The sequence below is a fragment of the Amphiura filiformis genome, chromosome 15, assembly GCF_039555335.1.
Source record: "Amphiura filiformis chromosome 15, Afil_fr2py, whole genome shotgun sequence".
NCBI lineage: Eukaryota > Metazoa > Echinodermata > Ophiuroidea > Amphilepidida > Amphiuridae > Amphiura > Amphiura filiformis.
This window is the reverse complement of record NC_092642.1, coordinates 44,660,444-44,679,637: the sequence shown is the minus strand read 5'-3', so window position 1 is coordinate 44,679,637 and position 19,194 is coordinate 44,660,444. Positions and strand designations below refer to the sequence as shown.

The 19,194-nt window shown below is 37.9% G+C and overlaps 1 protein-coding gene across 2 annotated transcripts in view; it reads left to right on the top strand.

Moving 5' to 3' along the window:
* The window catches only part of LOC140171707 (sodium/hydrogen exchanger 9B2-like), a 38,261-nt gene extending 24,344 nt beyond the window's left edge, over positions 1–13,917 (top strand). For both annotated transcript variants that reach the window (XM_072195006.1, XM_072195005.1), the window contains exon 10: positions 13,288–13,917. In XM_072195006.1, the coding sequence (XP_072051107.1) occupies positions 13,288–13,443 (156 nt within the window). In that variant the 3' untranslated portion in view covers positions 13,444–13,917. The remainder of the gene's footprint in view (positions 1–13,287) is intronic.
* Positions 13,918–19,194: the final 5,277 nt, after the last annotated feature.

Genomic DNA, 19,194 nt, shown 5'->3' with positions numbered 1-19,194 from the left:
TAAAGCCTGCGTAATACGAATACAACACAGGAACATTTGTCATGTATGTTCTAATGTCAATTTAATGATGTTACACGCGAATGCACATAGCCGCAGTCTGTGGCCCTCATGGACTTAGTGAGCACGTAGCGCGAGAATCCGAGCGCGTAGCATGAGGCGTTCAACCGAAGCGCTTCAGTCTGTGGCCCTCACAGACTTAGCCAGCGCGTAGCACGAGAATCCGAACGCGTAGTGCAAGGCGTTCAACCGAAGCGCTTTAGCGCTGATGCAACCTCTCTGGATAGTGTATAAGCAACAGAGCCCGAAAGTAGTGCTAGAATGCACACTAAATTAGCAATTTCCAATTATATTAGATCTTTTTTCTATTTTGATCACTTGGAATCCTCTTTTTAACATTTCCATGTTAAAATCTATTCAATATGTGTGAAAATCGAATGGTGGCTAGAATGACGATGTCAACCTGGGAGGTCAAAAATTATCACTGGTGGTGCTTCGTATTATGAATCACAAGATTATAAAATACCAAGTTATTACAGAATAGTGCATATATGTGATGCGATCAAGCAAAATCAGTCGGAACTCGCAAATATTGATTTTGAGATAAAGCCAAACAAAGGAAATATTTCCTTTTGTTTCCTGTTGTTTTGGAAACTCTTTAATTGCTCATATCTTTGGAACTGGTTGTTCAATTTCAATGGGGCTTTCTGCAAAATCCAGCTTTGTAAATGCTTTTTTCTATCCTATAAAAAACTGAAAATTAAATTTTTCCGAGTCCCGACTGATTTTGCTTGATCGCATCACATATGAACATATCAAGTTGTCTGCATCACATACTGTCGTATCTCAAAAGGCTGCCTTGTGTGATTTTAAATGTTCTGTTTAGAAACATGTAAAACTCATTTTGGACCAGGGTCGACATGTGACTCTTTCCTCTTGATCATGTCACATATTGTGGTAATACCTCAAAATTAATATATATATCAAGTAAATTGTACAGTGTATCTCATCACAATAATTAGATGAGAATAATAAAAATCACACAAGGCAGCCTTTGAGATACAACAGTATGCGATGACTAAGTGTGAAATTTTGTTTCCTTTAAAATGGGATCTCTCAGGCATGTAAGATATATTTGAGCTATGTGGCATTACATTTAAGGCCAAACGGCCGGGCTAATGGACGCGGTAATGACCGTGGCGCTATAACCCTATTGTGACAACGGCCATCGCAATGGACGCGTCCGTTAATTCGAAAATGGCCAAACAGCCATGCAAAAATGGTCAAACGGCCGAGCAAAATTCAAAATCCAGTCAATTCGGCCACTCGCCAATTCGGCCCCTGTATAAAACCTCATAGGGTTTCAATGAGAAGATGTTATGTTTTATTAAAGGGCGAAACGAAAGAGGATAATATAAAAAGGGGGATATGCCATAATTAAAGAAACAATATAGTCACATGTTTAATGTAATTTAAAGCATAATTTAAAAAAGTATAATCATTTGTGGAATATATTTTCATGTTTTGTTTGTTGTTGTGAAAATCTGATTTGGCATCACCCAGCTACAGATGTGATCCACTCTGGCTTTCATGCATGTGCATAATAATAAATGGAGTATAAAAATATAATAATAATAATAACTGATAATAATAATTATTATTATCATTATTAGGCCAAGTTTTATTATTATAGAGCACTATAGCAATATTTTGTTAGGCCTACTGTCCACTTGATTAGGTGAATAGCACATTGTCACTTTATATAAAAGCAGAATGTCGTAGTAGGTTAAATATATATATTTATAGTATATTTATTAACAACACATTGCAGCCAAGTGGCTGAATTACGTGAATTTTACTATTTGATTTAAATAGTATAAAAAACATCAAATAACATTTTAAAGACACATTTAGAAATTGTAAAAACATCAACATAATGCACATTGGTGGGCAACGGAACCCATGCATGCATACATCAGAGGATGATTTAAGCACTTCCCAGCAAGTCTTGCGGTTAGCACAGCTGTGTGAGTGAACATGACACCACTGCCCGCCCACTGCATACACACGTGCATGGTGAAATTTGAATTTGGACAGATATATTTACAATAAAAACGCCTTCAAAAGGTTGGTCGATTTCACATTTTATGGTATCTACAGAAGGTGTGTGAATTATCCTTCATGCATACATCACTTTAGATCTGAAATCGACCAAGTAATAATGACACACGGGCAATTCTAAAACAACATCTTTTGCACAGAGTTCAATGGGATTTGAAAAGTAAAGTGGCAGTTGAAACTCTAGTGATAACACTTTTACAGTGCATGATGGGGCTTCCTTAAATCATCCTCTGTGCATACATGTAGTCTATAAAGGCACGCTGGTGGGCAACGGAACCCACGCATAGCATGTCTTGCGTTCGGGAGCCGCAGAGTACGGGATTTGTGTTTTATTTGATATCACTTCAATACGTTTGACATATGAACGGGAATAGATGATGTTTCATGCATGTATTTTCGCTATCTACTGAAAATATTATTTAGGGTCCAATAACAACAGATATTAATGCACACATTTGGCAGAATGTGTGATAGGAAAAACTTGGTATTATTGTGATATTTCGTGTTTGTTTTGTTTTGTTTTTTAGTTATCTACTGAAGATAGCGTTTTTTTGGTATAATGGCACTATATCAACTTAATATAGAACATTGAAAAAAAAGTTGAAAAAGCCTACCTTTAATATTTGGCAAATTTGAAAAGTTGAAAAAGCGAATTTCGGATTTGAAAAAGATTGATAAGACCACAAAGGTTGAACAAGCCGACTTTCAATGATTGAAACATTCTTTTGAATCTATAACTTAATTGGGTCTTTTGGTTGCACATGTAGAAACTTTACAACTTTCAGTTTTGAATGAAATAAAGATATGATATAGTCAGTTGTTTCTATTACATGTATTATGTTTCTTTCATTTATCATGCTATGCCATGCTTTTCTGCCCATTATACATCCCGGCATGCACATTGCACATCATATTTCTTTACTGATTTCTAGCACACACCACACCAATATTAGCTTATATTAATGTATTAATCATACGTAATGAAAAAAGGGTGTAATATGACTATTCTGTTTCTAAATGATTGACATTTATTTGATCATGCCGATGAGTATATGCTATACATGCTGCAGTGCATTGTACTGCGCTGTTGCTCCTTTGTTGAAAGGGAAATCCTAGATCGGAGACAGTCAAAGAGCTTACTCTTTTTGGGTGATTAATAGCATTTTCATGAATGAAACAGAGCACTAGCCTATACATAATAACTTTAGAATGTAATGACTATTATCATTACCAGTAAAATGAATAGGGGGGCTTAAAATGTGACATGCATAATTATATGCATGTCTTCCCAATCTAGGTAGGCCTATAGGCCTATATCAAACACCCAGATTTGGAAGTTTTACGAAGTGGTCCTTTACTGTTACCAAAAATAGGTAAGTGTTGTTTGAATTGGCGAAATTAAAAATACCATTGCTGTGTCCGTGTCATCATGTCAGTTGTTATTTTAACAACTTTGGATGAAACTGAGTTTCTCTTATTTTTCAGAAAATTAATTTAGAGGATGTCGTTTGCATGTATGATCAGGCTGGAATTCAATTGTTATTATTATTATTGTTATGTTTCTTTCTTTCAGCTATCATGTGTATGACTATACCTTCCTGCACAGTGCACATCATATTTCTTTACTGATTTCTAACAACCGTACACCACCGTCAAATACCGAGAAAGAAAACTCAAATTCGGATTTATGCGCAAAAGTAACATTTTCCATTTCCTTTCGATTCTTGAGGGGTGTGTTCGTGAAGGTGTGTGTTGTGTATGGGGGTGGGGGGGTGCGTTTGGGGTGTGTGGGGGCAGTGGATGTAGAGAGAACAAATAAACAACCCCAGGTCAATGAGCACGATTATAGAACTACAGGAGAAAGAAAACAAAATACTGCAGCATAAAAGTAACATTTTCCATTTCTGCGCTCAATTCTCGAATACAGGGTATAACAATAAAATTTATACAATTGAATTTCGACTTTTCAGGAAAAAACTAAAAGAGTTATGCCACAAATGTTATATGCAATATAATTAGTAATATCTCGGCTAAAAGAATACGTTTAGTTGGTCTCTCTACCGGCATTGGTTCAAAAGCTATGTCCGATAAACTAAACCGTCCAGAAAACGTGTTGGGCCACTTTTGCCATATCAAGTTTGCACTGCGTAAAAATGCTAATTGTGCATTAAACATCAAGAGCTGACACAAAAGAATCAAAAGTAGTTTTTTCTTCTTATAATTAACATTAACTAAATAAAAACATGATATTTCTTTAAATGAAGTCATGATATTTCTTTCAAAATATCTTATAAATAACGTAATTTCTCACATCCCTGAGATATCATCATGGGTAAAACTAAGAACAGTTTTTGCATCCATAAGTACAAAACAAGCGGTAATAATGTTTTGAAATGAAATTCAGCTGGGCTTCTAGCTGTTCTGGGCGACCACTATTGCTAGCATTTCTGTTGGTACTCTTACTGAATTCTACATACTTCTCCTATTTAAAGCGTAATTGTAGGCCTATGACTTGATGGAAGATGTGATTAGGCCTATACACGTGAAAATGGATGAAAACCATGATGCAATAATAATAATAGTAACAGGCACGAAAAGAAACATAGGCCTAAGTATTTTATGTCAGTTATAATTATACTAATATTTTAGTGTATAAGCCTATATTGGCCTGAACATGCAAGCGACTTAACATGCCGACCCACTTTCTATGCTTCCAAATCTGGGTGTTTGATATACCAAGATATGGAAGACCTGTATAATGTGTGCTCATTAACAGAAACGTGTTTTCAATCATTTTAAATTTAATTTACCGGGCGCAAATCATTGAGCAGAAACTATATAGGAAAATAATGAGAGACACAAAAGGCACGAAAGAAACATAGGGCTAAGTATTTTATGTCAATCATAATAAGTATTTTAGTGTCATAGGCCTAAGCCTATAATAGGCCTATGGTTAGCCTGAGCTGAACATGCAAACGACATAAAGCCGACCCACTTTCTACGCTTCCAAATCTGGGTGTTTGATATACCAAGATGGAAGACCTGTATGTGTGCTCTTTAACAGAAAAGTGTTTTCAATAATTTAATTTATCATGTTTGGGGAGGCACAAATGTGATACCAGCACACAAAAAGCACGAATGAAAAAAAACCACGTAATAAATATTTTTGACAAGTGCCAATTATGTATAGGCCTAGCCTATATCTGAACATGGAAACGACATAAAGCCGACCTATTTTCTATGCTTCCAAATCTGGGTTAATATACCTAGATATGGATGTGTGCTCAAATGTAAATGAAAAATAACGAACTCAGAAAAAACTAGAAGTGTTTTTAATAATTTAATTTATCATGTTTATATGAGGCACAAATGTGATATCATCAGAAACTAGAAGATAATAATGAGAGAAACAATAGGCACGAATGAAAAATGCCTATATGAAACAAGTAGTATAGGGTTAAGATGACTATTATATTGACCCGTTTAAGGTCCAAGAACAGAGACAATGTAGAAAATTAAAACCCGATCTTAAATCAAGGTGTATGAAATAGATTTGGAAGGCTATGTCTACTAGGCCTATACATAATTATTATCATGATTATAATAATTATTATCTATGCATGTAGCTCACTGGTTTATATGGATGAAAGAAAAACAAAAATGTGCACGAATTGAGAAAAAAAAAAGCAAAGAAAGAATAGTAAGACTGAAAGAATGGATGAATGAAATAATTAAATAGGCAAAATTATGGTAAGGCCTATAATACGGTAATCGTTAACTTTGCATACATGTAGTCCCTCGTGAATGAAAGAAAAGTAAACAAGAATGTGCACGACTATAAGAAAAAAAACCAAGCAATACTAAAGACTGATTGAATGGGTGAAATATTCCCCGTTACCCATCAACGTGCCTGCAGCCGGGATAATAATAATTATAGCTAAACTATAGGCAAATTCATCAAATGGGTAACACCGTGCATCATGATATATAATTTTTTTTTTATACGCCTGTCTTTTCTGTGCAGTTGTCACCACTAATCGTTTTTCTGTTACTAGCAAAGTAGAAAATGGCGTATCTCAACTAAACAGACACAATCTTGTCAAATTTCGTTTTCGCCCAAGTCAATATAAAAATGTTAGTATGAAATAATAACTAAACTGTAAACGACTGCAAAAAAGACTAACACGTTATAGCGCCACGGTCATTACCGGCGTCCGTTAGGCCATTTCCCACGGCCGTTTGGCCTTTTTTTTGCACTAACAGACGCGTCCATTACAACGTCCGTTACGGGGTTTTGAGTAACTTAGATACCTGTATATTTGCTATCCTGTCAACTGTGTGTCATTTATTCTGTAGCAGAAGTTGAACCTGTCTTTTTCCCTTTATGCTATAATCAGAGCCATCAAGAAACCAGTTTGTGTCTGACGATCAGCTCCCCACTGCCTTTGATTATTTAGTAGTAGGCTGATTCATATGTGCCTTCATCAGAGAAAATAACTTTAAAGGAACCACAGAAAATGACTCACAATGTCGTTACTTTTACAAAGCAAAAAGTTACTTTTTAGGCATTGTTGACATGGTGCCTTCAGGAAAGAAACTTTTCTAACACTAAGACCTAACTTTTGAGATGGTTTATGTGTGAAGGTGAAAAATTAACCATAGGGAATGCTGTTTTACCGGTGCATTCAGATTTGATTTTCAGTCACCCCAACAAATCATATCCGAGTTTGACGTCAGATGCAAACTAGTATTTTTATATCTGGCTCCAATAATAGACTTGATTGGGCTATTCCAGTTGAAATCCACACTACCCCTGTGGAAGATTTAGGAAATATCTGCCACAGAGGGAGTATGTTTTTCAAATGTAATTGGTCTAGGTTAATCATTTTGAAACCCATACTCCACCTGTATTAAGACTTCACTACATCATCCACAACTGGAGTGAGTATTTCAAATGGAAGTTACCCAATTGTCTATTGTATTTGAAACTTGTACTCCCATTGTGGAAGTCTTCCACAGGGGTTTGGATCTCAACTGGAATGACCCATTACACATCAAACCTTCTGTCAACTTTAACTGGGCTTCTCAACTCATACTTCAATCTTTGCCAGAAAAGTTTCTGCCCAGCCTCATCGCCCGGCCATCTTAGATACTCCTTCTTACACAAAAGTTGCCTTAACGACATCGTCAACATATCATCGGGGACGTCCTTCAACATGACGAGCATCAGAACGTCTTGTCCTTCGTGAAACAATCGCATCTGTGCCATTTGCATCTCGTAATAACACCACTCGTTTTCGACAAAACTTGGTGTCAAAATCAATATGGTCCTTTTGCTGTTTTGTACGCCTTCTGAAATAGCCTCAACAATTGCTGTACCGGGAATAAAATCCCTTACCCTACCCAAGCATAGCTTTAAAACAGTTTCTGTGGTTTCTTCAAGGTTTGTGCGAAGATCGTTTAAAACCCAGTCTTCGTCCTCATCACTGTATGACACGTATGCATCGTACGTGACGATGTTTGCATTTGTAGGAATGTTGTCACGAGCGGCTAACTCGTCTATTTCAGTGTAACGTCTGCGGTGTAATAGTAGAAAGCATTTATATTTTAAATGCCAGCGGTATTTGGCGATTAACACACCGGATACTATGACGGTCAGAAGGAGAGATAAACTTATCCCGAGATATAAAGAGAGGTGCGACGAGCACTGCAAATCAACTTGAAATATCGTCAAGTCTTTAGTCCTATTGGGCTCTGCGCAGATGTATCCATCCGATACATCAAGAAAGACCATGTCATCAGAGTGGATCCAATTTAGTAGTGGTTGTACCACACATGTGCATTGGAATGGATTCCCCGAAAGAGAAAGTGAATGTAAATTGGACCGATTCGTTTGTAGAAGTTGAAGGAAAGTTTTTGGAATTTGAGCAATTTGGTTCCATGCAATGTGGAGTATCTGAAGGGTTTGGTCATACTGTAAGCCATCGATGGAAGTCAGAATGTTGCCTCGTAAGTCAAGTATACTCAGATGGCGCAAGGGAAGAAATGTATTGTTCTGAACAGTCCTAAGTTGGTTATAACTTAAATTTAGGTGTGTCAGAATGGGTGTGTTAGTAAAATAATTAAAGGGGATGAAGGTGATGTTGTTGCTGCTCAAATTCAATTTTTCTAATCTTGGTATGTTTATCTGAAACCATGTCTCAGATAAATTATGGTTGGATATTTGGCATGCGGAGAAGTCTACCTCTTGAAGGTATGTGAGGTTTTGGATAATAGATAGATGGAGATTTGTGCTTTGAAAATTGATCTTTTGAAGATTGGGCATTAAATTGAAAAGATTAGCTGGACTTTGAAACCATACAATTTGGCTCCTAGAGAGGTCTAGTGTTGTTATGGAAACCAAAGTGGATGTCCATTTTGATGGGTATACTTGAATGTGATCTGTATCTTGGAGGTGCAGTTCTTTAAGATTTTTAAGTGGGTTGATCCAACTTGCTATTTGAATTGCTTTGTTGGAATTTAAGTGCAGATGAGTCAGTGATGGAATTAAGGTAAAGGCATCATTTGGAAAATCAAACTGCAGCTCGTTATTACTCAAATCCAGCGTTCGTAAGGAATTGCACTGCGATAGAGATGGAAACGCTCGAGATGGGACGAAGAGGAAGTAGTTTGCGGACATGTTGATAACTTTAAGACAGAACAGATCATGCAGGGCATACTCAACAAATGGGATGTCCAATTTATTATACGCGAGGGAGAGCTCCTCAAGAATGTCAGCCCCAGTGAAGGGAGAGTCGGGGAGATACGATAGAGAGTTCTTGCTGAGATCAAGCTTCCGTAAGAAAGGAAACCAAATAAATGGCGTATTATCCTCTGCGATATCTAATATCTCAGCATCCTGGAGTGTCAAGCTGGTCAGTTGGTGGTACTTGGAGAGTGGTCTTAAGGAGTTTGTGGTCAAAGATCCCAATGTTGTCCACTGTTTCCAGCCGTGGAAGTGAAGTTCCATCGTAGAGTTCAGCATCTTGAGTTTTGTAGATGCTTGACAGCAATTGGATGCGAAGGCTTTGGACTCTTCAAATACAATGTTATCTTGCTTCTTGAATAGTATTATCTGATCCCAAGCAATATCTATTCTTTCTATCGGAAGCTTCATCAGGTAGTCTATCATGTATGTCACATCAACAATATCCTTAGGAATAGTCCTTACCAGTACCATCAGATGAGACAAAGCATGCAGATCTTGGAAGTCTTGTAAACCTGCTGTTAGAATGAAGGGTGAAAGGTCATCAAATTCCACATTCAAGATGGTAACAGGAAGTGAGTTCAGAGGTGAAAGGTTAACTGTCGGTAGAGTAATAAGTGTGTTGTGACTCAAGTTGAGGGATCTTAAATTTACCAAGTTGGAAAAGACTCCGTTTGGTAACAATGTCAGATCATTGCTGGAAAGATCAAGTTCTTGGAGATTTTGAAGTCCCTTAAAGGAATCGCCAAGAAGCGTGCTTATTTTGTTGTCGTTAAGATGAAGGAACTGCAGTGCCTTAAGGTGATTGAAATAGTCGCTTGGAATATTTTGCAGCTTGTTGGAACTTAAATCAAGCGTTCGGAGATAGTGTCTTGGAGGAAATAGGGAGTCCAGTACACTGATCACATTAAGACTCAAATCAACCGATATGATGTCATCTGGTACGCTCGGGATGTAGTTGAGGTTCCTACGGCAACAGTCAAGTTTGGTTAGTTGGTAGCGCTTACATGGTGTCACACTGGCTTGACTTACACTTGATAATGCTACCATGGTTACGAGTACAAAGAGATGTGCAACAGATATAGTTTCCATAGCAACAGTTGTCAGTACATGTATGTTCCAATACAATATGTTATCACTATGTCAACTGGATTACGCTTTTGAGTTCTGCACCACGATCTAAATGATCACAACACAAAGTCTATGACATGTACTACCAATTCCAAAAAGGTGCATGAACCAGTTACCAAGGAGTTATGTAACCACTTCGCTGGCAAATACACAGTGTGTTTCTAATAATAATATAGTAGAGCAAGATCAAATCTCTGTGGTTGTAGTTTAGTGTTTTCCTGCTCCTGTAAGCATGTCTTGTCCAAGTGGTAAATACTCATACATAGTGACAGCATGAATCCTTTTTGAAAACTCATGAATCCTCTATGAAAACTCAGTGTACTGCTGTGATATACATTTAATACTGTCTTAAACAGTCAATGCAAATGTATGCATTCTGCGGGTGGTTAGGTGTCACCAACTCAACAGATTCATGAAAGAAAGTTGTAAGTGCTTTGTTGCCATTAAGCACTAAGTACTAATCGTCTCTTATAAGACAAGTCCTGGGTTGTCTTCTGGAATACAAGTCACTTCTGTGGGAATGCCGTATTCATCAAGTAAACAGACTACCAGACTTCCTTGGCTTTATACAGCAAACCACAAATTGACAGAATGGCACTAAGTTGTAATTTAAGGAAGTGTAGGCCTATACACTGTCAATGATCCTTTTTGTTATCACATAGATAAATCACATGCATATACAGTTGGTAAATATAGTCATAGTCAGATGCTGTGCTGGTAATACTGATAAGACAGGTATTTCCCTCAACCAACCACTACCTGATATGTAAAGTAATGTGAGCAGTTTCAGCCATTCCAGTTAAAATCCATACCCCCTATGGAAGACATGACCTTAATCTCCCAGCACAGGAGTGTGAATTTCAAATAGGACTACCTAAGTGTATGACTCCATTTGAAATCTACACTCCCTGTGTGGGATATTAAGGTCGTGTCTTCCATAAGGCAAAAAAAAATAGTTTGCTTGTCCTCCACAACTTTTTCAGAATTGGGTCGGTCGGTCTGGATTTTTTTTTTAATATATTTTTTTAAAGGTCATAGCCAAAGCCAAAACATGACTGTATGCCTTTAATTAAATTAGCTTAATAAATAGCCCAATAGTTTTGAATTGGGATATTTCCGTACTGTTTATACCAGATCATTCATGTTTTTAAAATGGGTTAGAAGTGTGTCGAAACTGTAAAAAAAAATTCAGGATTTCAAAAATGTTGAAAGAAAAAAACAACACTTATTCTGGAATATCCAACAATTTTTTCCAGATTTTCCAGATTAGGGTTGGTTGATGGAAGACAATCAAATAATCTTTTTTTTTTGGCCTAAGGGGTATATGGATTTCAACTGAAATAGCCTGTTTGGCTTATTTGAGGAGGATACTCTGTGGGGATTCACTAGTGCTGGCCCCAGGTGCTGGCATGTCACCTCTTATCACTGTAGAGGGCAAAAGGTTACTTTATACTTCTACTATTTTGTCTTCAGGATACACAGCTTCAGATTAGTGATTTATAAAACTTGAAGGCCATATCAAATTAATGTTTTGGTTCTCGTCCAGAGGATTTTCATGAGTTGATGATGGAGGTTTTTTTTCCTTCTTCAATGTGAAATTAACATTGTTAGTAGTTTTCGGTCTTTTCCAACAGTGCTTGAGGAAATGAGGAGGTTCTTTTTTCTTTTCTTTTTTCAAATTTGAGATTCTGAGGGATAACCCCCCCATTATTACAAAAAGATTTGGAAGTGATCTTTGTTCTTAAATAAACTTATTTACATGTATCTATATAAAGCTTACCTAAAGCACTCCAAAGTTTTATGAAATACATGATACGTTTCATAGCTCATGTTTAATATGTACTTCTTATACTCCCCTCCCTCCCCCTGGAAACAATGTTGGAGCAGTCGTGAATAGTGCAACCACTTTGTACTATTTTTCAGCATTCAACATTGAATAAGGGGAGCGGGGATGCATAAAATAAACAATTGTCCCTGGAAGCTTTTCACGCAGGATTGTAGGTTGGTCAGGCCCATATAACGTTATTTTTCCTGTCTAAACCACAAGTTATTAAGATCAGTTGGTTCATTGACACTGTGGTTGAAATGGAAACCGGATGTAGCAGTAGGTCAATGACCAATAATATGCAGAGATAAGACAATATTTACATAGTTAACTTGGACCGATAACTTATTAAAGAGTTTCTGATTTGTCAAAACCAATTGAAGGAACTTACTATTTACTTGCTGACAGTTTTGTCATTGAACCACTGACTTGGCTAAAAGATTTATTTTGTCGGCGGATTGAAGAAACTTACTATTTTCTTGCTGACCTTTTCGTCAGTGAACCACTAACTTTTTCAAAGCTTGCTGTTGTTGTGATGATCCAACAGCTGATGACTGGCGGGAAGTTATGTCACTTCCGGTAGCGATGTTAGTCTTGCTAGCAGTCTCCAACAGTGAATCATAAACATGATTTAGATTGTAGATCCCCTCATCTCTGTTCCTAACTCATACCCCTCCTGATCTGAATTGATTCTTTGCTTTTCTATCATTCTCTATCTGTGTAAGATTTTTGACTCCCCCTAATTGATAATATGATTAGCCCTGCATGGTTACAGCGAGTTCTTATATTTGCTCTTGGGGGTAGTGCAATAATTATGTGTACCCTGAGGTGGTTAATTATAGGCGGGTGGCAAAGAGTTTTGGCAAGCCCAAAGAGGGGGGTACAAGCAATTTAAGTTGGCACAGATATTGGGGCACCGTTTTGATATTATGCCCTAAATGTGCACAATTTTCTGCTCACTGTACTCACATGACATGATTGCATAATTTAATGTTTTAAATTTGGGTTCCCCAAAGGATTTTTGGCTTATCGAAGGGAGGTGGGGGTTGGCATGTCAAAAAGGGGAGGGGTATTTTTGGCATGTTAAAGGGGGAAGCATTTTTGGCTGACCATTTTGAGAATTCAACCACCTGGGGTACACATTGCACAGCCCTTATAATCTGACAATTGCCTGAAAAGTAATTATAGTGCATTGTTTTGTATGTGTGTAGTTTTAAGGCCATTCCAGTTGAAATCAAACACCCTAGATGGAAGTCATGACCTCAATCGCCCACACAGGGGTGTGTAGATTTCAAATGGAGTCATCTATTCAGGTACTGGGGTAACCCATTTGAAATTCACACTCCCTGTGTGCGAGATTCAGATCATGTCTCCTATAGGGGGTGTATGGATTTCATCTGGACTAGCTCATTGTCTCTGTCACTCACTACAAAACTAATTATGATGACAATTCTTTGTCTCGTTACAGCTCCTGACCATAGCAGTACTGTCCATTCTTATCACAGCGCCATTGGGTGCCATTGCAATCGTCCTAACGGGACCAAGACTATTAGAAAAATCCGATGTACAGGAACTCAAATGTGAAAATAGCGATGATGAGGAGGAGGAGGGGGATGAGGGGTAAGAGAGATACTTGGAACCAGAAGATGGAGAAATGCAAGTGATGAGGAGAAACACAGGTGATATTGAAATGGGTGGAAAGAAGATGCCAGCAGAGCAAACCAATCTTTTGACTGATGGGAAAGAGAGGGACGGGAATGTGTAAAGGGGAGGAGGGGTGGGGAGAGATACTTGGAACCAGAAGATGGAGAAATGCAAGTGATGAGGAGAAACACTGGTGATATTGAAATGGGTGGAAAGAAGATGCCAGCAGAGCATACCAATCTTTTGACTGATGGCAAAGAGAAGGATGGGAATGTGTAAAGGGTAAGAGGGGAGGGGAGGGGAGAGAGATACTTGGAACCAGAGGATGGAGAAATACAAGTAAGGAGAAACACAGGTGATATTGAAATGGGTGGAAAGAAGATGCCAGCAGAGCAAACCAATCTTTTGACTGATGGGAAAGAGAAGGATGGGAATGTGTAAAGGAGGAGGGAGGGAGGAGGGGAGGGAGATACTTGGAACCAGAAGATGGAGAAATGCAAGTGAGGAGAAACACAGGTGATATTGAAATGAGTGGGAAGAAGATGCCAGGAGAGCATACCAATCTTTTGACTGATGGCAAAAAGAAGGATGGGAATGTGTAAAGGAGGAGGGGAGGGGGATGAGGGGGAGAGATACTTGGAACCAGAGGATGGAGAAATGAAAGTGAGGAGAAACTCAGGTGATGTTGAAATGAGTGGGTGGGTGGAGCGTTGTACCAGGAGGACAGCTTTGAGGACAGCAGCCGAATTAATCTGTGAGGTCAAATTTTGGCAAAAATGTTAATTTTTGAGAAAATCCAAAAATCTTTTTTTGGCCCAAATTTTTCAGAGTAACATAACAAAAAAAAATTCCAGGGTTAAGACCACCCCTAACCGCCAGGGGCTTTTTAGCGATGGGAAGGGAAAGAAGGAAGGAATAAAGAGAGAAAAGAAGGATCGAAAGAAGTTGTTTGCTCGGGTGGGATTCGAACCCGAGACCCCTTGCATGCCAAGCACTGGGTCGGCGACACTTTGCCATGGGTCTTGGGCTTCGCTGGCCAGCGAAACCGTGTCTATATATCACTTAGGGCAATTGCGTCATCACACCACGTGGGATGCACACATGAACAGCGCATATATCAAGTAGTATTTTGTAGTACTCAGGCGTGTTAGGGTTAAGCTGGTAATATACCATATACATGTACCGTATGTGATTTCAAGGGCTTTCCTAGAACTTTTGTGCCAATAGTTTGAAAGCCAAAAATATTGAAGTAATGTTGTATATTTACAAATCCTACCTTTTATTTCTATGATTTATATGTAGCTATTTCCTTATACTTACTAACTGAAATGTTATATTCTACTTAAGTTTTAACCCATGAGAACTATCTGCCGATTGGCCAAAAAGAAGTTTTCATTATCAATTAGACCAATCAGCAACATTGTTAGAATAATTTCACCAAAAATATTGGGGTGAATTATTTGCAAAGCTCCATTCTGATTGGTGATTAAATGGAAGATATCATGTAATTGACCAATCAGAGGCAATGTTAGATCGCCAGGTAGTGCTCAGGGGATTAAACAAACTCTCAGCATAATAACTTACCAAGAATTTGTATTTTGTGTATATATTCCTTTACCATATTCTAGGGTTTTTTTTGTTGTTTTTTTTGTTTGTTTTTTGGCTGTGGATGCATCAGTTCCTCAAAGTAATGAGGACAATCTTTCAAACAAAATGTAGCGAATCGATAGGGAGAGCAACATTTCACAGTGTTTTGGCCAAAAGCTTGATACCAGCCAATCTAAAATCTGATCACTAACAACCAGTATGTGTCTGGTGAACTCAGAAGTAAAGATTGTGGTTAAAGCCATAATGTATGACTTCAATTTTGTTATTCTTTGCCAGAAATTGTGAAATAATATTAGTGACAACTGGCAGAAAGGTTTTCTGGTCATAAAGATGAAAAATGGTAAAATTAAAGAAATCCACTTACTATATTGGCCACTTACATTGTAACTCTGGTACTCGATGTTGTTCAAATTTGATTGAAGTTGGGACATGTGTAAACATTACAAATGTACCATAAAATTCGGGAACCAATTCATTTAAAAACTCCATATTGTTGAAAATAACGATCAAAAGTAATGCATATTTTCTTATTATATTCATTAAGTTTTAATATGAGGTAATATATCTTGAATTAATAAAAATTGATATCGGTTTTTTGCATATACTCTACACATATGAAAGAAGTTTATGGCCCAAACATGGCGTGAGGTTACTCTCTACTGTTATGTTTGAAGATTTTATTATCATACCATTTTACTCTATTATTCTTAAAAAGAATTGTCTTTTCATCAGTGGTAGCACTGGGTGGCGGGGAGGATGAGGACAATTGAGGAAAAACTGAAAGATTTTCAAGAGTGTGGTAAAAAATATTAAATTTGATACAAATTATCACACCTCCCCCTCCCCCCATGCTGCCACTGCTTCTAACTTTATTGGTGTGTGTTGTATTTTTAAGTTTATATAAATGTTATTCTTCTTGATCTGTGGTTTTAGAAACGCATACTAAATACTGCTTTTTCAATATGAATAAGATTGATATGTTAGCTCTTTATTTTTCTTTCACACAATGTGTAATATGTATCAAAACTTTGTAGGCATTTTTGAGACCACCTTGATGTATAAGAGTAGTTCAGTTCATATTACCCACCTCAACCACTCGCACAGGGACCATGCGCCGGTACTGTGATAACTGCCGGTGTACTCATAGAAATACTATAACTTGTTGGCCTTGTCTTTTGAAAATTGCTTTGTTTTTGGCCTTAGTATTACACCAAATGTAGGCGAGTGATAAAAAGCTCTCCTCAGCTTCATTTTAGGCGAGTGATCACTCTCACTCGCCTCAAAAGACAAGGCCTGTTTTACTTGTTATTTTGTGTTGAGAAAGTCTAGATCTACTTATTTGTTATGTAAGGCAAAAAAAAGTATAAAGTCTGTCTCAGACACATTTGGTAAAAAAGCTAAGTGCTATGCTTTTTTTCTAGAAAATGAGCTATGCGATATGTGATATATTTTTTTACAGTCAAGGCACAATGTTTATGTACTTTTTGTCTCGCCTGAATGTTCAGGGAGAGACTTAGTAATCACTATGGTGTGTGTGTGTCCGTGTGGGGGGGTGCGTGTGGGGGTGTGTGTGTGTGTTCGGAAAAAGCTTGTGAACGCGTTATCTTGAGAATAAGGGGGTAGCATGACCAGAGGGTGTCGACCTGATTAGATTTTGAGCGCAAAATATGGTAATTAAGTACCTAATTTGCATAATTTATGCGTAATAAGCAAAATACCTTGTGAACAGATTATCTGGAGATCCGTATGGGGTACAGTGACGTAACTTGGTGGGGAGTAAGCGTGGCCAGATGTTCTCGACCTGATTAGATTTTCAGCGCAAAATATGCTAATTAAGTACCTAATTTGCATAATTTATGCGTATTTGATGCGTATCAAGCAAAAAAACCTTGTGAACAGCTTATCTGGAGATCCGTATGGGGTACAGTGGCGTAACTTGGTGGGGAGTAAGCGTGGGCAGATGTTCTCGACCTGATTAGATTTTCAGCGCAAAATATGCTAATTATGTACCTAATTTGCATAATTTATGCGTATTTGATGCGTATCAAGCAAAAAACCCTTGTGAACAGCTTATCTGGAGATCCGTATGGGGTACAGTGGCGTAACTTGGTGAGGAGTAAGCGGGGCCAGAGGTTCTCGACCTGATTAGATTTTGAGCGTAAAATATGGTAATTAAGTACCTAATTTGCATAATATATGCGTAATAAGCAAAATACCTTGTGAACAGATTATCTGGAGATCCGTATGGGGTACAGTGGCGTAACTTGGTGAGGAGTAAGCGGGGCCAGAGGTTCTCGACCTGATTAGATTTTGAGCGTAAAATATGGTAATTAAGTACCTAATTTGCATAATATATGCGTAATAAGCAAAATACCTTGTGAACACATTATCTGGAGATCCGTATGGGGTACAGTGACGTAACTTGGTAGGGAGTTGCGTGGCCAGAGGTACTCGACCTGATTAGATTTTCATGAGGTCAAAGGTCACATACAAGGTCAAAGGTCAACTGAGGTCACCAAATCTTTTAATAATTAATTTTCAACTGTGCATCACATATCCCAATAACAGCTTGATCGGTCATGTAATTAAGGAAATATGGCGACTTTAAGATAGTCGCTTTCTTTGTAAATAGCAAAGTAGCACTTTCAATGAGTGATAACTTCGTAAAGGAAGCATCTTTCTGTTTTGATTTATTTGATGAAATAGTTCTTTGGTATTGCCAAATTTGATTTTTCAGCGCAACATACTTTTTCCAATTTCGTGAGGTCAAAGGTCACATACAAGGTCAAAGGTCAACTGAGGTCACCAAATCTTTTAATAATTAATTTTCAACTGTGCATCACATATCCCAATAACAGCTTGATCGGTCATGTAATTAAGGAAATATGGCGACTTTAAGATAGTCGCTTTCCATGTAAAGTATAGCAAAGTAGCACTTTCAATGAGTGATAACTCGTAAAGGAAGCATCTTTCTGTTTTGATTTATTACTTTGATGAAATAGTTCTTTGGTTTTGCCAAATTTTTGGAAGGTCATTACGGGGTCATCCGAGGTCACTCAGGGGTCATCTGAGGTCAAGTTATTAAAAACTCGTATGGGCATGAAACTAGGTGGGTACAGTCATCATTTAAAGCCAAATTTTTGGAAGGTCATTTTGGGGTCACCAGGGGTCATCTGAGGTCAAATTAGTAAAAACTGTCGTATGGACATGAAACTTGGTGGGTACAGTCAACATTTAAAGCCAAATTTTTGGAAGGTCATTTTGGGGTCACCAGGGGTCATCTGAGGTCAAATTAGTAAAACTGTCGTATGGACATGAAACTTGGTGGGTACAGTCAACATTTCAAGCCAAATTTTTGGAAGGTCATTTCGGGGTCATCTGAGGTCAAATTAGTAAAAACTGTTGGATGGACATGGAACTTGGTGGGTACAGTCAACATTTAAAGCCAAATATTTGGAAGGTAATTTGAGTCACCAGGGGTCATCTGAGGACAAATTAGTAAAAACTTCGTATGGGCATGAAACTTGATGGGTACAGTCAACATTTAAAGCCAAATTTTTGGAAGGTCATTTCGAGGCCACCAGGGGTCATCTGAGGTCAAATTAGTAAAAACTGTCTTATGGGCATGAAACTTAGCACGAGGGGTACAGTCAACATTTAGAGCCAAAATTTTAGAAGGTCATTTCAGGGCCACCAGGGGTCATCTGAGGTCATATTAGTAAAAACTGTTGCATGGGCATGAAACTTGGTGGGTACAGTTACCATCGGACAGATAATCGTGCCCAGCCGATAACCGCCAAATTCATTTACCTCTCTACCAACAGTTATCGCAAAAGCAGGCGGTCACAAAAGCAGGCGAGACTCGTGGTTCGAGAACCGCCTTGTTTATATTCAAAAGCAGAAACATAGTAATACACAAAGGTTTTTATTTGTCTCTTTTACATCATGGCGAGATGTGTACAAAAAACAACAACCAAACTACAAAAAAAGACAACATTGGATCATGATACGATACTGAAATGTCAAAAAAAATTGAACATATGTGGAAATTTTCACATAGCAATGTGCGTAGGTTGCTGAGACAAACTTTCTTGGGGGGGGGCCTAAAGGTACACTCTAGATG